This window comes from Phymastichus coffea, unplaced genomic scaffold (assembly GCF_024137745.1).
Source record: "Phymastichus coffea isolate CEN01 unplaced genomic scaffold, Cenicafe_Pcof_1.1 PCOF00002, whole genome shotgun sequence".
NCBI classification, from domain to species: domain Eukaryota; kingdom Metazoa; phylum Arthropoda; class Insecta; order Hymenoptera; family Eulophidae; genus Phymastichus; species Phymastichus coffea.
This window is the reverse complement of record NW_026706813.1, coordinates 10,741,030-10,768,848: the sequence shown is the minus strand read 5'-3', so window position 1 is coordinate 10,768,848 and position 27,819 is coordinate 10,741,030. Positions and strand designations below refer to the sequence as shown.

At 36.3% G+C, this 27,819-nt stretch overlaps 1 protein-coding gene across 4 annotated transcripts in view; it reads left to right on the top strand.

The window, feature by feature from the left end:
- Positions 1-27,819, top strand: part of LOC131663832 (uncharacterized) — an 816,929-nt gene that overhangs the window by 421,247 nt on the left and 367,863 nt on the right. For all 4 annotated transcript variants that reach the window (XM_058934535.1, XM_058934552.1, XM_058934526.1 and 1 more), the window contains one exon: positions 3,983-4,268. In XM_058934535.1, coding sequence (XP_058790518.1) covers positions 3,983-4,268 — 286 coding nt within the window. The remainder of the gene's footprint in view (positions 1-3,982; positions 4,269-27,819) is intronic.

Sequence of the window (27,819 nt, the reverse complement as noted above, 5' to 3'; positions counted from 1 at the left end):
CCCCAAGGCCCAGTCAGCCACGGCCTGTGCATCTCGCTGGGCCTCGGCGATGCCACGCTCAATGTCCCGCGGGGAGCAGTGCACATATATCTGCGTGTCATCCGCATAGATGATATACTTGGCAGATAACAGGACTATCGGAAGGTCGTTGATGTAGATGGCAAAGAGTAGTGGGCCAAGGACACTCCCCTGCGGGACACCGGTAGCAGCGCGGAGCCATTCGGAGACAACGCTTCCCTCATCGACCACCGCCTGTAGGCGATCTGCCAAATAGTTGAAAAACCATTTGAGGGCTTTGTCGTAGAGGTTTATCTTGCGCAGCTTGGTGATCAATCGCAAGTGGCAGATACGATCGAAGGTTTTTGAGAAGTCAAAAAGCACAAGGATGGTGAGAAGCCTATTTTCGGTAGCGAACCGAACATCGTCGAGAAGACCAAGGAGCACGGTCTCGGTGGAGTGTCCCTTTCTAAACCCAGCTTGACGGGAGTCGAGAAGCTGATGTTGCTGAAGGTAGGCTGACAGTTGACGATGGACGAGGCGCGCTCGAAGAGCTTCGAGGGCTCACAGAGCTTAGCGATAGGTGGCGTGTCCGAAAGGGAGGTAGGAGACTTCACTTTGGAGAGCGGGACGATTTGCGTGCGCTTCCAGAGCATGGGGTAAAGTGAGTTGGCAATTTAGTGGTTAAAAAGCATGGTGTAGTATGGAAGGATAGTTTGCGAAACCATCGAGAGCATTTTCAGCGAGATCCCGTCCTCTCCTTTTGACTTTGAGTGGGCATCCGCGAGAGCAGCCTCTACGTCCTTGACCGACACCGGGTTTAGATTGAATTGAGGAAATGAGAATGAGCGAGAGAGTGGCATCGATGTCAGATTGTCGTAGCAAGAAAGAGTAATAGGCGGAAGCTGGTTGACGATTTTGGCGAAGTGATAATTTAACGCTGTGGGTGAGAAAAATTATAGTGGAGAGGGCATGGATTTTTGGGCAATGCCGAGACAGCGAAGCTCTCTCCATTTGGTCTTGGGATCTGTGGCAGATGCAAGTTTAGCCGAGATGTGCTTACTTTTTGCAGTGTCAAGCTCGTTTGAAACGCGATTTCGAAGGTCTTTGTACCTCCGAATGTCACCTGAAAGCGCAGTTATTTTTGCTCGCTTGTACGCCGCCGTGCAAGCACGCATGAGGATGCGAATGTCGGCTGATACCCACGGTTTCGCCTTGGCAGACAGTTTTGTCTGGCGAACCGGGGCGAGGGTGTCGAAGGCTTTCAGCACGGTATTTGAGAGGAAGCCCTCGAGTGAATCCAGGGACATTTGAGTTGGGTCAGTAAGGGTGGTCTGCGGTGATGGGTACTGTGCGGCAACGTACTCGGCAACCAGTGAGTTTAGCTGCACTGTGTCAACGCTTTCAAGTTTGCGAATGAGGAAGGTTTTCATGGCTGAGGGGGGAACCGTGGCATAGATAGACAGCTTGATAAGGTCGTGACAGTTAATAAAAAGGGCCGGCTTTGCTGAAAAGGAGTGGATATCTGTGTCGTTTTTAATTAAGAAGAGGTTCAGAAGAGTGTGAGAAGCATGACCATCCTGGAATCGATGACAAGTAGGCAGCAAGCGTAGCGCTCGATTTGTTCTCGGAGCACATTGACGTAGTGTAGAGAGAGAGAGAGAGAAAGAAAGAGAGAGAGATAGAGAGAAAGAGAGAGAGAGAGAGAAAGAAAGAGAGAGAGATAGAGAGAAAGAGAGAGAGAGAGAAAGAAAGAGAGAGAGAGAGATAGAGAGAAAGAGAGAGAGAGAGAAAGAAAGAGAGAGAGAGAGATAGAGAGAAAGAGAGAGAGAGAGAAAGAAAGAGAGAGAGAGAGATAGAGAGAAAGAGAGAGAGAGAGAAAGAAAGAGAGAGAGAGAGATAGAGAGAAAGAGAGAGAGAGAGAAAGAAAGAGAGAGAGAGAGATAGAGAGAAAGAGAGAGAGAGAGAAAGAAAGAGAGAGAGAGATAGAGAGAAAGAGAGAGAGAGAAAGAAAGAGAGAGAGAGATAGAGAGAAAGAGAGAGAGAGAGAGCAGCATCTACGCTATACGGTGTACGTACTTAGCAAGAATATAGCTTACCAAGCTAGAGACCTCTCTCCAAGGGCGCAAACCTAGCCAACATATAGCTTACCAAGCGCCCTACCAAATTCTACAGCATCATACCTTAACAACCTCTATAGGTGAGAGGGAAAGTGCACTCTGTCAAAAGGGCTCATCTGGGAGATAGACAGATGTCACATGCATTGGCGCTGCTGGAACGCATCTTCTATACAAAAGGTACATCGATTGCCATTTAGATGCTCAGCATGAAATCTCACCTTATCACGATAACACACATCTTACATTATCGCGATACCGCGACACCTTCATCGGGTGGCCTCTTTGTGTCCCAGAACATACATATATATTGGCGGCTTCCTTTGACGACTCTTTTGTGTCCTAGAACATATATTGCTTATCTACTAGTGTTTGATTTGTTTCTGTTAACTATGTCAGTTGAAAAACCTTTCATAACTACATTAAATTTTTACTTAGGGAATTCTAATACTGGTACGATCTAATACGAGGGTCGTTTGAAAAGTTCGTGCAAAAATAAAAACTGCTTGATTTTTTTTAATAAATCTTTTTTATTTTTCAACATAGTCTTCTTTTAGGCTTAAATACTTCATCCTATGCTGCTTTAGTTTGTTAATCCCTTCCAAATAATAGGATTTGTCCATGTCTGTAAAATAGGCATTCGTTTCTGCAATCACCTTCTCGTTTGAATAAAATCTTTTCCCCGCCAGCCATTTTTTCATATTAGGGAACAAATAGTAGTCCGACGGAGCCAAGTCTGGAGAATAGGGGGAATGTGAAACGAGTTGGAACCCTATCTCCATCAGTTTTGCGGCCACAACTGCTGAGGCGTGAGCTGGCGCATTGTCGTGGTGGAAGAGGTCTTTTTTGTGGGCCAATCGTGGACGTTTCTCTAGCAACTCGGTTTTCAAACGATCCAATAACGATGAATAATATTCGCCTATAATGGTTTTACCCTTTTCCAGATAGTCGATGAAGATTATTCCTTGCGAATCCCAAAAGACAGTCGCCATAACCTTCCCGGCCGAAGGAAAGTCTTCGCCTTTTTCGGAGCAGATTCCCCCTTGGTAACCCATTGTTTAGACTGTTCTTTGGTCTCAGGAGTGTAGTGAGGTATCCATGTTTCATCTACAGTGATAAAACGATGCTTAAAGTCTTGTGGATTTTGCTGGAACAGTTGCAAACCATTCTTGCAACACTTCACACGATCTCGTTTTTGGTCAGTCGTGAGCAATCGCGGCACCCATCTAGCGGATAGCTTTTTCATGTTCAAATGTTGGTGCAAAATATTATGTACCCATTTGCTCGAGATGCCTACAGTACTAGCAATCTCACGTACCTTCACTCTTCTGTCAGCCATCACCACATCATGGATTTGATCAATGATTTTTGAAGTGGTAACCTCAACAGGGCGTCCAGAACATTCAGCGTCTTTTGTGCTCATATGGCCACTCCGAAAATTTTGATACCACTTATAAACCATTCTAATCGAAGGTGCACAATCACCATAATGTTTATCAAGCTTCTGTTTAATCTTTTGAGGCGTTTTACCTTTGAAAAAGTAATGTTTAATCAATACACGAAATTCTTTTTCGTCCATTTTTTTATAACTACTCGATTTCTTTGATTGAAACGAATATAAAACGCAAAGTAATTGGCCGATCTGGCTGAAACTTGGTGTATGCTCTTCCAAGATATGCCACTAACTGAAAGTAACCTTGATACGCACTAGTAGCGCCATCTCTCTGACTTTGCACGGACTTTTCAAACGACCCTCGTATGCTGAGATAATCAAACATGATGTATACTCTAGATGTTTTGTGTAAAAAAAATGGCAATGTACAAAAAATCTCATTTTACATTTTAATCACTTTTGGATATTATTTCAGTTGTATCGGAAGGAGTTTTCCTTCTGGGATTTTAAACGAGCAGTGATAAGTACGCTAATTCAAGTAATAAAAGCAATCGGTGGCAGCATTACAGCATTAAAAGGTCAATTAATTAAAGGAAGTGGATTTGTTGTATCATCAACAGGTCGTATAATCAGTAGTACTGGAAATGTAATAACTGATTTAGGTACAAAATTGGCAAGAAGTGCTATTGTACAACCACCATTATCAATAGATTCCATTTATCAACATTTTCCTCATACCTATCAGTTATCTAACATTCTTAGTAAGTAAATATATTTTATTTTTCATAATAAGCAAATAACAATTATTTTCTACCATAACACTGATATAAATACATATTTTTCTGTTGTCTAATACTGTATAAGATATACTGCTATAATTTTTCAAATATAGTACCAGTAAATTGCTATTGCCCAAGAAATTGTTCAAAACCTTAAAATTTCATATCAAAGAAGAAATAAAAGTACTTAGACCAGCCTTGGTGATTTTGAAAAGTGATTTTAAAATCTTTGAAATGATATTTATGTCAAATACAATTGATATTTTCCTCTGATTTTTAACAATCTGACGATAATATAACTTTGAAAATTGAAATATTTTTTTACCAATTTGGACTCCTGCCTGTATATTAAAAAATTTTACAAAAATTCAAAGTAAATCATTTTGTTGCTTTTTTTGAGCACTATCCAAAAATGAGCCCTTGTATTCATTGCATCCGAGCATTTTCAAGAACATAAGTATTATTGCTTTCTTGGATTACATTAGTTTCTACGATAACGTCACCTTTACCTATTCAACTGTATTTTTTAAATCTTTTTTAAAAATAATAGTGTACTCGTATTAATGGAATATAGTGAATGAGGTGTAAAAGATCATCGAGAAATTGACCTCTCAACATGAATTTAGAAACAATAACTATGCCAAGCACTAAGGTTATCATTTGATTCTCTAGAAAGGTAATATTTTTGATGGAAGATTTTAATGTTGAGTTAATATATTATATCAGACATCGATTATCAAATAATATATAATAATAATTTTATTCCAGATAAGTACAATTAAGAACTTACGAGGGTGGTCCGATAAGTACTTAGCCTACAAAAGAAAAACGAAAATTTTAGAAAAGTGGCGTTTTATTTTTCAATACAGTCTCCTTTTAGTTCGATACACTTGGCCCAGCGATGCTCCAACTTCTTTAACCCTTCTGAAAAATACATCTCCTCGAGGTCTGAAAAGTAGGCTTCTGTGGCAGCGATTACCTCCTCATTCGACTCAAATTTCTGCCCGGCGAGTGACTTCGTCTCTCAACTCCAACCTCCTATCCTCTCTCATTTATTTCTTATTCTCCAATTTCTTGTTTCTTTCTATCATCTTCTCGAAAGCTCTTATATATTGACACGTGCCATAGTCTATCCTTCTGTCTAGTACTTTTCTCAATTTTCTTATTAATTCTTCTCCTCTGCTCTCCAGTCATCCAAAGCCTTTACCCATTCTTTTCTTATAATCTTCCTCGCCGTCTTGCATATCCAGATGGGTTGTTGATCCTCTTCCTCGTTTCCTCATACTCTGCATATTTGGTTGGTTTAACCTTTGTTCTCTTCCTTCCCTATGCTCCCGCACCTTATTATTGCCCATTCCTCTTTCAGATGGCCCTCACTTCCACCTTCTCTCCAGTAATTTTCTCTCCCTAATGATTTTTTCCATTCCCTGTAGTACTTCCAATATTTATATTCGTCGATCTTGTTCCATCTCACTTGAATGTCTTGTTCTGTCCTTATTTTTAAGTTTCTTTCTGTGATTTCCGTAAATTTTTCTTTCTCTAACTCGTTTTTCATTAGTATTTTTTGTTCACCATTTCCTGCCTTATTGATTAATTCCAACCACCCCCTTCCCCATCTTGTAGGATTATTATTCCTTATCCCTCTCATTCCCTCCTTTAAACATATTTTCGGAAGTCTTCTGTCATCTATTTCAGCGATCTTCCCTGTGCAATTTGTCGCCCTCTTTATCGTTTCCAAATATAAGCCTCCTAAATATAATACTCCTGCCTCCATTTTTCATATGTAATCTGGTGTATTCTTGTTGATACCTAGTGTCATCTTGACTACCTTTGCTTGAATTTTTTTCATATCTTCTTCTGTGTTCAGCCCCATAACTCCGATCCATATAAACATCCCGCTCTCCCCATTGAATTCAGTATTAGCAGTCTCCTTACCAGTGTGTTAAGTCTTGCTCTTTTCATTAAATCCCATATGCTATTCACCGCCTTCTGTGCTTTTTACTTCATTTTCTTTATATTCTTTGTAGTAAACCAAAACCCTCAATACTTATATTCTTTTACTACTTCTAATTTTTCTCCTTTCTAACTACATTTTGCATCTCTCCTTAACCTTCCTCCCCGTCTTATCACCATTACCTTTGTTTTATTTACGTTTAGCTCCATTTCATTTCTCTTATTATATCCTTGCATGCTATTGAGCATTTCTTGCAATCCCTCCTTGGTATCGGCCATCAGTACTATATCGTCAGTGAACTTTAATCTATAAACTTTTTGGTTTCCAATTACTGTTCCCCCTTCCTTTTTGTCAGTCCACATTTTATCTAAGTCGTTTAAATAGATATTAAAAAGAGTAAGACTTAATGGGCAGCCTTGTTTTACCCCTCTCATGGTTCTGAATTCCTTTAAAATCCTTTTGTCCATAATCACTTTGCATATTGTTTCTCTGAATATCTCACTTAATATCCTTAGAATTTTTCCTGATACCCCTTCCTCTTCAAATTTTCTCATCAGAATTTTCCTGTCTACCGAATCGAAGGCTCTCTTGAAGTCAATGAATACCAAGTGTATGTTCCCTCTTTCTCTCTTAATTTTGTTCTCTGTTATGCTGTTTAAGGTGAAAATATGATCCCTCATTCCTTTTTCCATCCTGAATCCTACCTGACTCTTTCCTAGTATGCCTTCCTCTTCGATCCTGGATCTAAGTCTGTCATTTTAAATTCATACAAAAATCTTGTAACCCACATCTAACACGGATACCCCTCTATAATTCTCCGCTTTATTTTCCTCGCCAGCTTTGTAAATTGGAAAAATGCGGGCTTTATTCCATTCCTCTGGTATCTTTCCGGTGGCCTATATCTCGTTCAAAGACTCTGTTAGTTCTGACAGCAAACCTTCCATCATATTTTTGTAGAACTCTCCGGAAATTCCATCTTGTCCCACTGTTTTGGCTTTTTTAATGCCCTTTATAGCCCTCTCTACCACTCCTCTAATTATCACTTTATTCATAACGCTCTGGTTGCATCAGGGCCTCTTTCCATCTTCCTCTCTTTTTTCTTCACTTCTTTCTTCTTTTCCTCCCGTGAACTCTTCTAGTTCCTTTTGAAGGTCAATACGTTCCATTCTTTCTTCTTTCACAGGGTTAAAATGCTTCAACTATTCCTCCTCAGGGATCCTGGAGGCCTTCTTACCCTTCGCTTTTCCAAAGCTTTTCAATGCTTCTCAGAAATCTGTTCCTCTCCTGCTTCTTTCGAGCCTTCTCCACTTAACTTCCGCTAACTCCTTTTTCTTCTTGTTTTCTAACTCTCTTAGCATTCTCTTTGTCTCATTATATTCTTCTCTGTCCTTATCTTCCTTTGTCCACAGGTATTTGTTAAGTTTTTTCCAAACTCGTCTTCTCATCTCCTTATATTCTATGTCCTTCCATTCTCTTTTCTCTGCTATTTCTCTCGTCCTATTCTTAATCACTCTTCGTAGTCCTAGTTTTTTTGCTATATCCTGCAAACTCTCGTTTATTCTTTTCCATCTTCCTTCTTTTATTTTCGTGTTCCAATCCTTCTTCTCATCTTCAATTCTACTCTGTACTCCGTTTTATTTCCTTCTTCCCATACTATCCTCGCTGCTTCGCTCTATTCGTTGTCTTCATCATCCAGCTCCTCCCCTACTTCAGCGTTTCCCTCTATTCCTGCGTCAATCTCGAATGAAATGGGTAGGTGATCCGACACTAGGCTTCCCTCTATTTTCATCCTTTCCACTATGTCTCCTGTTGCATTTTGCCTTTCAACGAAATACTCGAGAGTAGAGCTGCATCCTGAACTAATATATGTTATCTCTCCTTGCCAGTCGCCTTCAGTGTTCCCATTTCTTATAAACCCCCCTAGCTTCTCACGAAGTTCTAACATTCTCTCTCCTTATTTGTTCCTTATGTTGTCCTGTGATCTTCTTCTTCGGCCGTTGCTTTCTTCTTCCTTCCCCTCCCCCCACTCTTGCATTGAAGTCCCCAATTATCAGTAGACCATTTGCTTTTTCTTCTCTTTCCTTTAGTACTTTTTCCAGCTCTCTTTTTATTGATGCCTTCGTTGATATACACTGCTACTACGTCACATCTTCTTTCAATTGAGATCTTATTCCTTCAGCAATCACTCCAAATTTCCATTCCTTCATCTTAACCCCTACAGCTATCCATTTTTTAATTCCAATTAAGACTCCTCCGCTTGCTCTCCTTCTTCTTTTGGGTTTTACAGCCGGTAAAACTCGTGGTGTCATTTCTGTCGAAGACGATTCATAGATGGTGACTAATAAATATCTCATCAACATCTAGGATATCTCAACCAATTTTTCCACAAGACAATCTTTTGCAATTAAATGAGGTTAGAACTCAATTGAATCGTTATCATAGATGATCCAAAGAGATTAAAACTGATCGTAGAGCTGAGCCTGACCATCATCGAAAACTAAAACAACCAACACAACTACAAGTACGAGATGAGAAAACTACTCAGCGTGAACGAATGGTTAATAAATTACAGACAGAATAACTCTCCTTTCAGGAACAATTGACTTAGTTTTTTATTCAAAAATCAAATGAATTCAACTTTCTCTATTATGTAAATAATATCAATAACAATCATAATCAACATGAACACACCATAGATTAGGTTAGAAGCTGAAAATTTGAATACAATTACACCTTTTGAATTGGAGGTTGGTTATAACATGAAAACTGGTACTTACAATAGCACGACTATATTACATGATTATTTGAATCAATTTATCGACAAGGGAAACGGTTACTTCAGTTGTTTCTTTACGCAATAAAGAAAAGGGCATATTGAATAGTTATACAAGTGAAGAAACTTTAGATTGACGAAACTTGTTGGAGAGTATATCTTTCACCAAGATATACTAATCTTTTTAAATATTCCTGGTTCAAGAGTGGTTACCTCACTAAAAAACCAGAAAATTTTGACAATCCTGTTGCTTACAGTTTTGGAGATTCCTGCAATACACATTGTGACATAGAAGGATGCAAAAATGTGGCTATTATACGTTGCGGTTGGTGCAAAAAATCATTATGTTTCGAGCACTTCTATGAAGAATATCATTATTGTAAGAAGTATGAACAATAAATCCGGCCTAATTTTTTTGATTGTTTTTAATTGGTATCTGAATGAATTATAGTAACGCATATAAAAATCAATTAAATATATATTACTTGGCAGTTTACAATTTTAGTCACAAGAAAGGAGAAAAACTCAACCAACAAAAACAATGGCAATGCTATCAACCCTCCTAATCACCGAATGGCGATGGTAATAAACCTCCCCCTAATAACCCTCCTAATATCCCCCAATGGCATTGCTTACAACCCCCCATTAACCTCCTAATAACTCCCCCCCCCCAATAAGACCCTCCCCCTAATAACCCCCTAATAACCCCAGTAGTTAGCAGGGTTGATAACGTTGCCATTATGTTATTCGGTGGGTTGCAAGCATTGCCATAAGGTTGCAAGGGGGCTCAGCTATGTCTTCGGGCTATTAGTGGGGGGCTAACGTCATTTTCATTGGAGGTTTTTAGGGGGTTATTAGGGGGGGTTGTAAGCATTCTGATAGTGCGGGTTAGTGCGGGAAATTGCCATTGGGATATAAGGGGAGTTTTAGAAATTGCTACTGGGTGATGGATCATTTTTCCGGATAGATTCGGAATCGGCGCAACAAAATACTTTGGAAAAACGTTGTCCCAGTTCTGGGTCTTGTTGGGTGATATAATCTTGAATTGGTACATATTTTTCGTATTCTATCCACGATAATAATTTTTCCAATTTTTTAAGCTCATTATGAACTTTTTTTCAAAAATAGGAATGGAGAAGGTAAAAATTTCGATGACAGAAATTAGGGGTTGCAACCCTTGTGATGGAAACTGCACGAGATAGTTGTGTTTGTATAGTATAAATGATGCTTAACGTATTTTACACTAAATTATCAACACCACCTGTAATGTATTGAAAACAATTTTTTAGGGGTGGGTTTTCAACTTTAAGGGAGTAGTTTGAAAAAAAGCTTGAATAGATTAACTTTATTTTTGTATTTTATGTAGGGTAATATTTTTTCCAATTTTTTTCGGGTTATTTTAATTTTTTTCATAAAAATAACCATGAAATAGATAGTATTTTAAATAAAAAAAATAAGGGTTGCATCCCTTGTGGTCGGAATTGCATGTGCTAGTTTGCTTTACACATGAGAAGTGATATGAAATTTGTTTGGTCGTAAAATATCAATTAGATGCTGAGATACATTGGAAAATCTATCTTTGGGGGTGAACTTTGAGGGTTGTTTTCACCCCCTCAAAGTGTTTTTCCGCCGATAAAAAAAAATACGTATGTCTTATTTTTTGATGAACTATAACATATCAAAAGATTATTGAAATCGGTGAGGTCGGGTTGGGGGGGTTTCCTTGTAAGAACATTGTTAGAGCAGCCAATATCAAGTAGCTTAAGCATAAGAGTATCGATATTTATATAATTAAATGCACTTTTCAACAAATGCAGCAAGAATACTTTTTTCGACAAAAGCTTTGTGCATTTTGAGCGTAAGGTTAACTAAATTATCGATTGTTGACTTGTCTTTTCTTATTTCGGCTTGACTATTGGGTACAAGATTATGATGCTCTAACTACTACTCTATCCTAATTTTAAGTAGAGTTTCAAATAATTTACACATACAAGATGTGAGGACAATGGATCTTAAAGACGTGCTTTTATTTAAAAGTATTTCTCAGCTACATGAGAATATATTACTAGAATGTAATTTCATTGAATATATCTAGTAAAATTAACTTAAATTTAATATTAATTTTTTAAAAATTTCAAAATTTATACCATCCACACCAGGGTTAGAGAGAATTTTTTTGTTTTCTAATGCAAAGTTAAATTTTGAAAAGCTGTATGGAGTATCAAAACATTTATTTTTACATGTTTGCCGGGAGTATATTTTGGATCAGTTTGGCCCCATGGTGAGGCAGTCTCGTCCAAAGCTTCTTCGACTTTGTCTTTGGTCACCAAATTTTCAGAGTTATTAGATTTGAGTTTGATACGGCTAATTTTAAGGACTTTGCGTGTAATCAAACTTAGATCGATGCATGTATTGAAGGTAAATAGAAACTGTCTACAGTGTTCTTTAAATTTAGTTTTGAAATTTTTTTGTCTAGGGCTGAATATTGATTGTATTTAATAAGATCATTTAGTTCGTCTGAAAACTGTTATTTTCTATATGTATAACACCGTAACCTTTTTATTTTAGAACAATCTACGTCCCACCACGCAACGGGATTAATAATTTTGTCTTTGTTTCTAATTATTTTACGAACTGAAGAACTAAATTTTACAGCTTTGGAAATGCGTTCAATAAAGAATTCATATTTTTGATTAAATAATAGCTATACGTAATTGTAAGATAAAAATTCATTATACATTTTATCAACATTTTCCTGGAATTTCAGGGAGTCAGTTCTAACAGATTTCATTTTGAAAAAAGTTTTAACTTATTATTCTTTTTTCACACTGCTATCCAGAAAAATTTGGTAGTGATCTAAGCCCCGGAGCTCATCGTAAATATTTGAATTAATTTTATGCGCTAGATCGAACAAGGAAAACACAAGATCAATGTTGGATTTCGTATTGCTATATTTATCAAAATATGTGAAAGCATTATCGTAATATAAATGTCAGGATCTAGGTGAGCAAAAATAATAATGATGAAAACTTTAATGTATTTTGTTTTTATATTTTATCTTTCTTAATTTATTATGAGACCATACGGCATAAAAACCCTGGTCCTGTGCGAGGAAAAGCCTAGCTAAAATACTAAACAAAAAACCCACAATAAACAAAGTACCAAGACAACAACCTGCACGCGCTACTTGGAATAAAGGATAACTAACCGTGTCACAATCTTATTTGCTTGCCGAGAGGTAGCGAGAGAATGAGCGCAACTGAGAGAATGCCCAACTCATTCTCTCCTTTGAAGGGCACTGCTCTACCTTCGCCTATTCCTGCGTGCACGCATCAATACTAACTGAGTAATTTAGAGTTCGTCTTCCCTACTCCCTCCCTCTCTTCGATTTCTCGCTCTGCTGCCTACCGGCCTAAACACAGGCGACCTTCAATACGCAGAAGCATAGTTTCTCGCGAGGTCTTAAAACTTCCAAGAGTCAAACTCTTGAAGTTGGCGGCTTTATGGCCATGGTGACACGTTTGCGCCCATGCTCATTATTTCGAGCTTCAAACAATAAAGAAGAAAAGAGATACTGGGGAATCGATCGATCTTCTCCTAATTACAGTTTTCTTTCACTTGATCTAATTCCCATACACTTAACGCTAGGGACAAGGAGATGCAAAATATTGAGAACAGCAACGCCTTTTTACTGCGTGATCAACAAAAAAAAACGACACGTTTAAATTGGAAATTTTGGGAAAAACCCGAATAGCGATGGCTTTCAAAATAAAGGCTGTTTCACACATGGGCCTTTGCCAGCTGAATCAGGCCTCAATTTGGCCTAAAGCTGTTCCGTATATGGGCTTTTGTCAGCCAAAATAGACTTCAACTCAAACAGAAAAAATAAATTAAATTTGCTAATAGAAGATTGTAATCTCAACTCATCTGTGTTACTTTTAGAACAATTTCACTTCATATTATGAGCATTAAAATAACGAATGATAATAGCATTATTATTGTTTACATGTAACGGTGTAGGCTAGTCATGGCCTACACCGTGCGTCCCTTCTCTCTCTCCGATATTGGCAAGGAATCATGGCAGGCGTATGTTTTCGTGCCTGATGGCAACCTTTTGTTTCAGCATCAGTTTCTCTTTTCCACAGGAAAGAAAGAGAGTGCAGCAGCAGTATTAGTGGGCAGGAGTGTGCGACAACTTGCGCTCTCGTTAGTCACCGATAGAGAGAGAGAGAGAGAGAGAGAGAGAGAGAGAGAGAGAGAGAGAGAGAGAAAGAGTGCAGCTATAGTGCGGCTAGGCGTGCGACACTGGCCACGCTTGGCGGTGCCCCGTGCCGCCGATTAGGTAAGTGAGTGGGGAGGGCGCGTGAAACAGTCTCTCACGCACTATTGCGTTGTTTTCTCGCGAGCATTAAGGAAGTGACCCTGCGAGCGAGAGCATACCAGCTTGACGCACCGCCACAGTATTTTCGAAAGCGGCATTTGTCCATCAGTCACGCCATATCTCAGGAAGTCACCAGCCGGCAGAAAAAAAATCAACGAGCCAGCCCAGCGGACTTCGCCAATTACACAGGTCATACTCTCTCCTCTCGTTTCTCTTTCTTAATAGGTTTAACCCTTTTTGGCTATTCGCGACTTGTGCGCTGTGCCAGGCTCTCGCGGGCCCGCACGGCTAAACTAGTGGTTGAGTTCTCTTTTATTTATTGTGTATCCAGTCGATAATGAAATGGCAAAGCACTTACGTGTCGGTCATCTCATTTAGCTGGTAAGAAGTTATTGTGTATTAGATTAAGGTTTGATAAATTGTTCTGCTCGTCATGGCTCGAGGTAGCGATTTTATAATAAATATATTTGGTTGGTAAAAGGTGAGAATAGTTATTGCGATCGCCTTTCCTCTTCTGCTTTGCTGGGAGTGATATACCGCCTTCCTTACCTCCCCTCAAATAATTAGGTGATAGCGGGAATGGATTGCCGGCCAAAGAGGTCGACGCTATTACATACATTTGAAACAATGCAATTCCATTGATTTTGTGTAAGAGAAACGCCCGGCTTTGATATTCCATAACAGATAATAAATTCGATATATGGTTTAATATTCGTAATTTTAATACCGCACATTTAAACAAATAGTGAAGAAGAGTTAATTCCTAGAATTTGATCATATTTAAGTGATTCTTTAATAAGTATAATAATAACTCCACCGCGATTATTTTTTATACAATCCATTCTGTTCTTCCTATATTCTGAGAATCCAGGAATTTTGAAGTCCTCACCTTCGATAAGCCAAGACTCAACGCTGGTTATTAGATTATTATACCTTATCGTATTTTTATTTCTCTTCAGTAGTAATTTTTTTTTATAATGGGCTCTTTTTGTTTTTCAGAACATAATTTTGAGTAGATAGTCAGTTAATATAGCATTAATAGCCACTATAAAGATTGAATGAATTGATACTACGCATGATCCCTGTTATACTCATTAAAACTATCACTACAAATGTTTTCATGCTTCGCGTTGGATAGTTTTTTTTATTCTGTCAATTCTCCGTTTCAGCCTAGCACCTATAATATTTAGTTAAACGGCCGTGAGAAGAGAGATCAGCACTTTTATATAAGCTGATAGCCCTATGATATATTTCACGCTCATCAAATGCGATGAGTAGAAAGTCAACAGTTTTGTCATAATTAATTCGATAGTGTTTATTTGAGTCTTTAAAAATACTTTTGATATAAGGTATCTAGAAAATGATGTCATCATGCGATGCTTCCATTGGGCTTGCTTCCAAGATTTTTTGAAACACATAAATGTTTTCTTGTTCTGGTGTTTCCTTACTTTTATTACTATCAATAATAGAACTAGATACCTTCGACGTGGAAGTAGAAAGTTGTTTTTTTGGTTGAGTAACAGGCGGTAGCATATCTTTTGAGTTATTACCATTGTTTTGATTTACAGTAGTCGGAGTAATCCTTGCTTCAGTGATTATGGTCTGCTGTTGTGTTTGTGTATCAACGGTATTTGATAACTTCACGCTACTGCCTGATAGGTCGTCATAGCTATCTTAAGAATGGGGGAGACAGTTAGTTGAAATGTTTTTGCAGTTCTTTTGTAGATGCTCCATTTTTCACATTTTTTTGTCATCGTATGAGATTATTAATGAGAGAGGTTGTTTGTTACTTGCCCACCAACATCAACTGGCTAAATGTACATATGTCTTTTGAAGCTAAGAATATACGACATTCCAGCGCTAGCCGAACCAACATGTAGAAATAACATGTCCGGTGCCGGTACGATGCCGGTACGATACCACAACTGTTGAGCTTTTTCATAATAACACTGTGAGGTATAATAGGGCACACATTTGACATGATGATTCTCTTCAATCTTAACATCAGTGACCTGATTTTTAAAACGTCCTCACCTATCTTGATTTTCGTGGAATTTTCTATGCGTTTTTCAGCGTTTTCCTTAATATTTAGGTAAACGCAAACACAACCTCCCAAAATTCTCGAAATGAATCTGATGTTTTGCGTTCCAATTACTTTAGCTAGTTAAGTTATATATTCTTGTCTAAAGTATCCGTCAATAACGTCAACTACTATGGCCTGTTCTCTGGTAGGAAAGACTTGTTACAGTGCTTGTGAGTAACTAGTTTTGAGTAAAAGGAAACCGTTTGGAGACGTCATTTTGAGAAAAAATGACAAGTACAAGTATTCCTCGTTATCAGAAACACTTGCTGCTCTTTTTAAGAAATAGAACAAGAAAGCCTAGAATGAGCATGAGGCTCCGAAAAGCGAAGCTGAACTATATACTACACACAGTAATTAGTACTATTATATCATTACTCGAAATGCAAGCACATGAGAACTGGCCGCTGGCAAGAGCAACGCGTAAACCCATTTGGTGTGATAGCTCTAGGTCTACTATAAGGTTTTTTGGTATTGCTAAACTTCTCTACCGTTTAACTAAGAAGAAAACTATATTGAATTGAACAATCAACTGTGAAAACTAATTTTTGAAATTAAAAGAAGTTCTATTAACTCTACCTAATTTGGCTTTCCCTTGTACAGACTTATGTTTTATCTAAGACACAGATACTTCGTGTAATGGGAAAGGACTTGTCTAATTTTAAATTCAAGATGGAATAAAAAGAGTTATAGGTTATTCAACGTCAATTGGTTGGTAATATTAGATGAAGTTAGACATTTCCATCACTACATATATGGTACGCCTTTCTTCATTCATACTGATTTTTCAGTATTAACATGGTTTCTTTCCTTTATGAATTTGAATGGTGAATTAACAAGATGAGTAGAAAAATTAGATTAGTATGATTTCAAAACTTTCACAATAAAGGTACTTCACATGATAATGCAGATATATTTTCTAGATAGTCTTATAATAATATCTATGATAGTCACTGTTTTAATATAGAATTAAGATAAACAGTTGATGATTATGTAGGACGTATTATATTTTATAAAACTTCTTATGAAATTTGGTGAAATCGACAACATCAGGATAGCGTCATTAAAACTATCTCAAATAGTAAAAAGAAGGGAATTACATTGACGTGATAAGGTATTTCTTTTGAAGAGGAATACAATGTATATTTTAACGGAACTGATTAGTTGTTGTAGATGAAAATCGTACAGAGTGGAATTTTTCTAGTTTGTGACGGAGAATTACGGCATGACCGTCGTTTCTATCGTCTGGCTATTATCGGGGTCCGCATATCGCGCCAGGCTGTGGGAGTGTACGTTGCGAGCACACACTCAGCAAGCCTTTTTCTATTCCTAAGGTGCGCGCTAGGGCAGCGAGGACAGAGAGAGACAGCTGAGAGAAATGGAAGAAGATGCGACCGAATTTTTGCGCCGATTCAGAGATTAATACTCGTATGTATTAGGTATTATATGAGCCGCTTATTTTGAAAGTGGCCTAACTCCATTCATTTTCAAATCGAGATATTAAAAGTTTAGGCCATTTTCAAACTACACGGCTCAGTTATTCAATTAATTCGGAAAACTTATGTGTAAAAAATGTATTATTTTCTCTGAATATAAGCAATCTGAAGTGCGTCACTGATAAATAACATGAAGTTGTACATGTAACCATTGTAATCGGCAGAAAATTGAAAAACGGAGTTAGGTCACTTTCAAAATAAACGGCTCATATGAACCATCATGTGCGCTGTCTATATTGTCGATTTTCCGCCATTTTAACTGAGTTTTTCCGCGTCTTCGACGTTTTGAGTTTCAAGGATACGCACATGCTGTGCAAAATTCCGTTTTGGTGTCAAGAAGAAAATTCGCTGGGTTGCGACCAGTCTTAGATATCCACACCGGTGCGTGTGACGTTTCTGGCGAGGTGACACGGGCGTGCATACTTTAGCGACCGTCGCTAAGAGAATTTGTGCGACGAGGTTAGCGGTTGGAGTTTTGGCTGAGTTGTGAAAGAGGAGGTGAACAACAACAGCAAACAACAGTAACAACACCAACGACTGCAGCAACAACAATGGTAACAACATCAATGACTACAGTAACAACAATAACAAAAACATTAACAACAGAAACGAAAACACTGTTACCGATAACAATAATAACACATACACACACCGATATACACACACAAGTTTAAAGTCAAAAGTTTTTTAACTAATTGTACCGAGAAACTATATTGATACTGTCTTGGAAGAAGTTCATGGTTCCTCTTTTAGTCATTTTGGCATTAATAAGACGCTACAAAAAGTCCGTAAAATATTGTATTGGACTTCTTACAAGAAAAATGTTACAATTTTGTTGCTGATTTTGTTGATGTAGGTTTGTATGAATTGATTTAGGTTTAGTCTAAAATATGTACCAAGAAAGGGACCTTCAGATAAAGGTCATAGTCAGATGAAGATCTACAATTAGAATTACCTTTTAAAAAAGTTTAAACAAATATTTTAGGTACTTTCATAAAATCTTTTTTGGAAATAAATACCTCCCTTGATAACAAAATACTTTAGGGTTGGCTTGGGTTGGGTTGTGGATACACCTGCATATCTGTTGACAGAAAGTATATAAAGTTTTTTTAACAAATGTCATTTATTTATTATGGAAACACCTTTTTTGTACCAAATATCAATGCGAACAAACGCATCTGCTTTGTGCTATAAGCATATTAATTTTTGTGTGTATTATTACAAATCGAAGTGAATCAATGAAGATAAGTGTAATGCATATTTATTCAGTAGGAATTTATTCCTATTTTGTGGTGCAATATCGATTGCAACCAATATGTTAACATCAACAATTTTTTTCATCACTTCTCAAAATAGCTGGTAAATTTGATTGTGGGTATCGAAATTAGTTCGGCTGTATGCACTTGTATTGTTTTTTTGCAAAATTGTGAAATATCGTTGTTGATTGAGCCTAGCTACTTAGTAAGCAATGCCTAATGAAATATACGTGTGTTAATAATTTTTTATGTTTCCATGTATTTTTTTTTACATTAAAATGTTAAATGTGCTTTTATAGACATCTATATATCCAAAATATATGCATTTGGTGAAAAATTATGAGCAAATGGGTGTCCCCTTTCCCCTACTAAATATGTCGAAGCTTTCCCACTTTCCAATATGAGGACAAAGACTGTTGCTAAAGTATTTTCATGAAAATGTCTGTAGATATGAAGTTCTTTTCGAAGTTCTTATTGATCAGGGATATAATTTTAATACAAATTTATTGAAGGAATTGTCTCAAAAAAATTGACAAAACTAGAATAACACCGTCATATCCGTAGTCAAATAGACAAGTACAGCGAATACATACTCGTATAATACAGCGATTTATAGTAACAGCGAACTTGACACCGTGTGAGCGAAGTCGCCTTGTTATGGTATGCGCTTGCTCGACTCTGGATTGTCAACAAAGCAGCCTTGCGCGAGCTGTTGAGTTATCGGCGTGTGGACGAAAATTAAATTTCACACTTCCAGCGACACATTCCTTTGTTGGGCGCCGAATTATATAACGGAGACTTAGCCCGGTTTACCCTGTGAATATATAAAAAAAACAATAAATGGGGAATGATCGAACAAACGAAGTCTAAAGCTTCCTGGACTTAGTCGTCCTCCCAGGTCCGGTGCTCCTCACGACGGTGGTAGGACGGCCGAATCAGCGCAGATTCGTAGTGTTGGCTAAGGAATGTGAAAGTCGGAAATTCAAAAGCGGTTGTCGGCGCGAGAAGGCAGGATGTTCGAACAAACCAGCGGGATACGATTAAGTTAAAACGTTTATAAAGAAAAGTATCTTTAATCAAGAAAAAGTTAACACAGGAGGTCGGAAGGAGGGAGAGAGCACGCTAAGTGAACGGATAGAGAGAGAGAGAGCAAAGCATCAAGCCGGTACTTACAATACAGGTGCCTGAACTCTAGATACGCGCACGACTTCTACAGTTTGAGTTGACGTGAACGGGCGAACAATAGGACACCACGTGCACTACGCAGCTCTGTCTCCTTTTGTAATGGTGCCTAGCACAACGATGCTCCACACTACCGGCTGCAGCCCACGTGTTTAAATTGTCTGCAGAGCCAGGCGACATCGCAATTCCTCCTTGAACAGGGACACACACTCCAAGGGCGAAGAAAAAGGGCGGCAGGCCTCAGTCAAGGTCTAACAAAAGAAGGCAGTTCGAACAAAGGACTGATATAGAATTAATTTTAATACCAGTATCGCTAATTAATTAATATCATTAATATCGTGTCTAGAACGCTACTGCTCGCGCCGCGGGCTCAACTACTCGATTCCGTCTTAATGAACCAATCAGTGCGCGCGGTCTCTCGCTAAAGCGCAACTATATTTCTCTCTCTCTCTCCTCGCCTTGCTGTCGCATACGGAAGTATCCCTGCGTATTCGCATCTCTCTCTCACCTCATTTACCTTATATCAGAACAGAAGTGTAACTACATATGTAAATATATATATTAAATGAATATAAATTGTAACGGGGGGCGTAAACCTGCAAAATGAGAAATTTATTTAAGAGCAAACTCCCACGATGCAGAGCAAACCGCCACTCCGTTAACACGTATGTTAATACGTGTATTCGCCTTAACGTCAGTTGACTTAACTTGGTTGTCTTCGATCAAGTAGATTTGAACTCACCTTAAGTCACGTGCCTTGTGACACACGATGAGTTTCAAGTGTAATCGACCTTGCTCCTATTACACTTAATCCCCTAGCTATGATCGGATTAAGACTTAAGCCTATTTCAATTGTTTAAACTACTAGGAGAAATCATATGACGAAATCGGCGAATAATTTTAATAGATTTTATTAATAAAAATTACTACAGTCTTTGTCGGGCCGAAAGACTGACGCACGCGAACAGGATTTACAATTAAATAACTTTCGGTGAGAAAGAGAGAGAGAGAGAGAGAAGATACGAAAATTGGCGCGATCTAACGCTCGGCGCGAATACAAAATTATCAACGCTAACGCGGCTGAACAAAATAATAAATATATTTAGACACGCGATAATAAAGGGAGGTGCACCTACCCTGCGGTGCAATTACGGTGATCAGCCGTAATTGTTGATGTCAGCAAAATATCAACTGCCTCTGTCCTTTGAATAATTGGCTGCGCTGCCTCACTCTGCTTATCAGCTGCAAACTGCTTCCGAAGCCCCGTACTTGCTGTAATATCGCTATCACACTCACGCACGAAATTGTCCCAGGAAAACTATTACTCGGCGAGAAAAAACAGTGCAAATAACTTCGGCGATATCTACTTGTCACAACAGCTGAGACGTAACTGCTAATTTGAAAGATCGCGCGCCCCCTCTCTCTCTCAATACTTAGAACTAACGCGCGAAAATCAGAATCGCGAACGGTTCGATTAATTGAATCGACTACCGTTGCAAAATATCATAAATTCATAAATACACAGTATAGGTTCGGAGATATATGTTACATTTACTTATCGCTACTAGAGAGAGAGAGAGAGACATAACGAGTCAGCAATTTCACTCGTTATAGTGTTTGCAGATATATTTGCATGTATGCGGACATACGTAAATAATATGTGCATGTGTACATGTGTACTGTAACAAGCTGTTTTCAAAGAAATAAATTTATTTATAAATTTAATTTTAATTTTGCGAAGCAGTTTAAATAGCCAAAGGCTAGTTCTCTCCATATTTGGTATTGTACTAGAGTGTTAGCTCTAAGAATTTAGTAATAATTATTTTTATATTTTCTTTTCATGTAAAGGATGAGCACCAACGTATTAACTATGCATTAAAATTTCTACGAGCTGTTCCTTCAAATTTTATTACCTTCAAGCCAATAGTAACTGATCTAAACCTGCAATCATCAATAAAAGTATTAGTAATGGTGGCCATATTGGATCCGCTATCTTGTAAAATGAAAATATGTTATGATATTTGGATATAGTACCCTTCAAAATATATAAAATGATTATTCGCTTGCTATGAATTGGCGAAAAAAAAATTGTAATAGCGGCCATATTAGATCCGCCATTTTGAAAATGTTTCGTATTAACGTTTTCACATCTTTCCCATCTATTCTACATTTCAAGGGTGCAATATAGTTAGTTTTCAAACCTTATTTTTTCGAATAAAACAATACAAAAATTGTTAAAATCAGACAGATGGTGCTTTCAGTTTAGCTATTTTCAGGCGGCTATATTGAATTTCTAGGGGTAAATTTTTCAAATCTGACCTCAGATTCCGAGAAAGCAGGTCTTTTTATTCAAAAAAAAAGAATTTGGTTGTCTTATGTTTTTAGAGACGAAAACCAACCGTCTGTCAAATGTTCGCTTCGGCGTTAATGGATTAAATTAAATGTCCAAAAAGAACTCTCGCAATAATAAGTTTATAACACCACAATGTACTTAAAACTAGCTCTAATTGTAAATTGCAGCTCTCGCAAACCACCCCGAAACATCGGATATTACCCTTCAATCGGTATGAACAGCGCCGTAAACGTTATATACATTGGCATTTGTTGACGTATCTGACGGAGCATATTTACAAATCCACTTTGCTATTAAGTTACATAACTGCATTTTATTGGTTAACTAACGAGCTGCGAATTTCTTAGAATTGATCAATACTTTTAAAACTTCTCCTTTAACGATGTTATTACCTTTCGGCGATTTTACCATACGTACAAGATATTTTGTATAGGCAAGTGAATGAAACAGGATCTGAATCATCTTCAGGACCAGTTGCTATTCTCAAGATACCAAAAAATTTTTAGATAGTGATATAACTATGTTTTTTTCAGCGCTATGAAGTCAGTAATTTTATTTAATAGTTCAAAAATATACCTTAATTCAATCTGAGCATAAACCATTGGTGATAAAGTACTGATATTCTTATTCTTGGTTTAAATAGTCGAGTAACTTCAAAGTTGCTTTGAGAGTTATAATGAAGCTTATATATGCTTATCATTCAAAGTTTTTGCTTTTTATTCCTGCAGATAGACAATAAAGCTTACAATTGTTTATAAAATAAACGTGAATTAATCTCAGGTTAATATGGAAACTACTAGATAAGTGAGTATTAAATATACTGAGTTATGAAATATTATATTATAAACAGTAATCACCATACGGCGGGAGTGATGCTGATCGGCATTATCTTAAAATCGAGCCATATTACTCCATTTAGAATTTATTCTAGGGAAAAAATTTTGAAGGTATGATTGGACTAATTCACAAGTACCAGCTACCTGGAGGTTAATTGTCTTTACCCTATCTCTGGTATAGTTTTCATCTATGTGCAATGTATAGTCTGAGATACGGAACCTAGTTGCATTCATTATAGCTTTCCATCGAACAGAAATCTCCAAAGCTAAAACTTGCAGGGTCGTCGAAATCGCTGGGTCGATTTACAAAATATTCACTTTTATACCACGAATATTTAGATAGATTTTCATATCGTAGAGATGAAAATTATTTATAAACCAAAGACTTTTTAAGTATGAATTTTGAAGACCCTGTAAGTTTTAGCTTTGGAGATTCCTGTTCGATGCATTCTGAGATAGAGGATTGTAAAAGTGTTGTAATTACTAGACGTTCTTGATATAACAAATCTTTATGTTTAACCTTTAGAGAACGGGAAAATTTCAGTTTAAATTGAGTATCGAATTTCACCATAATTGTCATAAATTTTCATCGAACTACTCAAGATAAATGTTCGATTTGGCCGGATCGTTCTTATAGGGACCATCTTCGTTCTCAACAAAAAGCCACTGAAAACATTTTTTTTTGCTTTTTTTAGCCTTAAATTTCATATACGAATTTTTTAGAGTTCTGAATTTGAATTCAAATGAGAAAAAAGATGCAGTGAGTAACTTTAACCTTGACCATCGACAGGTCAAAATCAAATTGACATCGGCAGTCACTCTTTTTGGTTTTGGTTCCATCTATAACAACTATACTGTAATAATTTAATTTTACATTGAGAAGATATTTTCGATGTCAAGAATTACTCTAGATTTTTTTACAATTTTTTCAATATTTCACACGCTAAATTTTGATATAAAAAACATCAAATATTGATACGTATATGGTGGTCCCATAAGGAACCATCTACGTCCTCTAAAGGTTAAAAAATTTTTTTGAAGAATATCATTATTGTACAACCTATAATTCATAATGCTTCTAATGAATTGACAAAAAATTATTTTCTAATTGTAATACTTTCAATTTCATGTAGCAATATATAATAATAATACAATGTTTATCCTTAAATCAACACCGATATTTATATTAGTTATTATTTTATTTCGTATTTTTTCTGGAACTTGTAACTAAAATTATATTGTTTTCTTAAAAAAATTAATTTTACGATATTATGTTAACTTTTCCATTATTATTTAAATTAATTAAATTATTTATATTTAAAAAAATGGTAATAAAGAAACACTTTTGTTATTCTAAGAACAAATGGAAGCTACAAAATAAACTAAAAACTGTATACAGGGTGTCAATTAAGTCCCGGGACGCCTGAATATTTTCTGAAGTACTTCAGTTCTGAAAAAGGTCAAGGTCATTCCTTTAGTAACTTTCAACGCGGAATCCGATGGTGACCTTGGATTTGACCTTAAGATTGACCTTCAAGGTTATTTCAAGGTCAACTTTGTTTTTTTAAATGGGAACCCCTATTTTTGACAACGGCAATCGAAAGAGCGGAAAATTTTACGTCCAAAACGGTATTTTAAAATTTTTTTTCATGGCCTTGAGAAGGTCGATTTAAGGTCAAATACTTGAAAAACTGCCTAAAAGCGTTTTTTTAATTTTTAAGATATCGAAAAATGACCTCTACAAAATTTGTTCAGAACAGAGTAGGCCACCCAATGCACCAAAAACCTTTGACCTTTAACCTCATTTTGAAGGTCATTTCAAGGTCGAAGTGTTTTTTGTAATGGAAACCCCTCTTTTTGACCCCGGATACGCACATAGCGCGAAACTCAACACAATACCTTATCCAAACGTCGGATTTCGCGCTATGTGCGTATCCGGGGTCAAAAAGAGGGGTTTCGATTGCCGTTGTCAAAAATAGGGGTTCCCATTTAAAAAAACAAAGTTGACCTTGAAATAACCTTGAAGGTCAATCTTAAGGTCAAATCCAAGGTCACCATCGGATTCCGCGTTGAAAGTTACTTAAGGAATGACCTTGACCTTTTTCAGAACTGAAGTACTTCAGAAAATATTCAGGCGTCCCGGGACTTAATTGACACCCTGTATAATATATATATATATATATAATGTTACCAAAAGTAGCGCAGTACCTTTAGGAATAAAATGTTGCTTATATAGGCAAGTCAGTGATAATATAAAAATAATTATTTTATAGGAGTGATAAACTTACATAGATAACCTTCAATCCTTTCCCACAGAGCATGAATTAATTCACTGAATTAATTCTTGAATTAACGCAAAGAATTAATATAAAAATAATTTTCTAAGAACAGAAAATTATTTCTTAATTAATACATGAAATATTACAAAGAAATATTCTAAAATTCTATTAAAAATAATTCAGGTAATGATTCCTGTAAAAATAAACAAATTAATACATGAATTAATTTAGAAAGGATTTTGAAAGGAACCATGATTAATTTACAACATAAAACTAAAATTATATCTTGAAATAATTTAAAACTATTTCAAAATGATTTCGTGATATGATTTTTGTAAAAATACATAAATTAAATCATTCATTAATGTTGAATTAATCCAAGAAATATTATAGGTTTTAATCTCGAAATTAACGCAACAAATGATTCTGAATTCATTTAAAATTAATTCTTAAATTATATGAAAATGCAAAATTTCGATTCACCCGAATTATTTCAGAAAATAATTCAAAATTATTTCTGAATTAATTCGTGATATGATTTTTGTACAAATATACACATTAATTCACGGATTAATGTTGAATTAGTCCAAGAAAAATTATAAGTTTAAAGTTACAAATTAACGCAAGATATAATTATAAATTATTTATTCTGTTACGGTGCATCTTTCGAATAGTTCTTATTCGAATATGTATCCGCTGCAACATTAATTTGTATATGTTGTTTGTTTATGTTTGTGATAGAAAACACAGAATAGTTAGTTAACACTTGGTTATCTGTTTGTAAACACTTTTTAAAATTAATAAAGTAAAGTCTAAGTCTTTAAGTTTAAACGTAACAATACATTAATTCTTCCATTATATTAAAATGGAAAATTTTGATTTACCTGAATTATTTCAGAAATTAATATAAAATTATTTCTGAATTAATTCGTGATATGATTTTTGTAAAAATGCACTAATTAATTTACGAATTAACGTACCGATAATCAAAGAAATATTATAGGTTTTAATTTCGAAATTAACGGAAGGAATGATTCTGAATTAATTCTGAATTAATTTTTGAATAAATGAAAATGCAAAATTTCGATTCACCCGAATTATTTCAGAAAATAATTCAAAATTATTTCTGAATTAATTCTTGATATGATTTTTGTAAAAATGCACTAATTAATTTACAAATTAACGTACCAATAATCCAAGAAATATTATAGGTTTTAATCTCATAAAAAAGCTTTTGTACGCATTACTGAGCATATGAAACGTTCATGAAAGTACCTACCTTACCGGCATTTACAGAACTTGAAATATTGCAGAATCAAAGTTAGATTAATAATAAAAACGCTTTTTTAGGGTGTAGATATATGTCCAAGAATTACTCAGTTCAAATTTCACACAATTCTATCGAGTGGTTCTTTCAAAATTTGGTCAAGCAGCACCAAATCTTAATTTCTTCGAGGTGTTATCAGGGGCGTTTCATATCTCCTTAAGGGAATTTTAATTCAGGATTATTTAAACCTCTAGCATTGCGTTAAGCACTTCCATTTTTTATTATTATTCGTTAAAATTGAAAGAAATTCAATGTGAAAATTCGATAAGAAATCTGCTTTATGTAATATTTATAATGTATATCTAATATATATCCATTGTGACGGTAAACGTCAAATTAGCGCTAATAATATAACCTAATTGCTGCCTGCGGAGGCAGCACCTACCGGGGAGACGAAAAACGTAACGAAAGAATTCGGCACGCGAGCAGACGGAACGCGCGCGATTGAAATTGAACCAGTGAAGCTTTGACCATCAACGAGTTCGCCGGTGTGTACGAGACCAGCTGTCACTTCCCGAGTTATCGAAGCAGAATTCCGTTCGCAGAGCACCAAGACCTGAGTTCCAGAGATCGTTGCAGCCGAGGTGCCGTGCAGCTCACAAGGGCGAAGGCTTGAACCAGCAGACAAAGGCGCCATGCGCGGTGATAACGCTAGTGCGTGCGTGAGATTTCGCCATCGAGGGCGAAGCCACGTGCTTTTAAGTTCGCGACTCGCGACACAAACAAACAATAGACCTTTTCCGAGTGCGACTTATTGGTGTCATCTTCGAGCGTCCGCAAAACAAAGGTAAGCTGGCCAGCTTAATCTCGCGATTGTGGTTGCATGTATAACAATTAATTTCTCGTGTTCGAAGCGTGCATGCAATAGCTCTGTTAACAAAGAGCAGCGAGCGTCCCGACACTGTGTGTCCTCGATGAGCGAGCGCTGATGTCAACATAAACTCGCGGGCCGATCCAGTGTAATATTTGATAGACAATAAAAGATTCTGTTCGTGTTATTAACAAGTGCTTTCGACTCGCTTATTCCATATTGCTTCCACTCATTTTCGTAGATTAGTAGATCTATTGGTTGACTGACACCTGTTTTCCCATGCTCTCCGGATTATGTATTAAGCATAGATGATTACATTCGCCCTTCAATAAACTTGCGCGAATAAAAATAATTAAACGGTAAGAAACCCCGTTACACCATATACTAGATAATATTAAAGTAAACATTAAATAAAATACTGTACGTTTATCAATTATTTTATTTCGTGTTCTTCCATAATTATATAAAATATAGCACTTTTAATAATTTTAAAAATTTTACTTATATATTCAGTAAATAATTTATTTATAGTATATCTAGTTGTGTTATATAATTTTAAATATTTTTTATAATAATTCTAAAAGTAATTAGATAGTATTTTATAAAATAATTCTTGTGAAATGGATATAATCTTTTAAAATTATTTTAGTGAATCAATTCTGTATTAATTTTACGCCAGCTTTTTATTACTTAAGTATCATTTTGAAAATTAATTTTGAAACAATTCAAAACATTCTTACTGTAATGATTTCAAAATTATTATAATAATATTTCATAAAATAATTCTTCTAAAATGCATGTAATA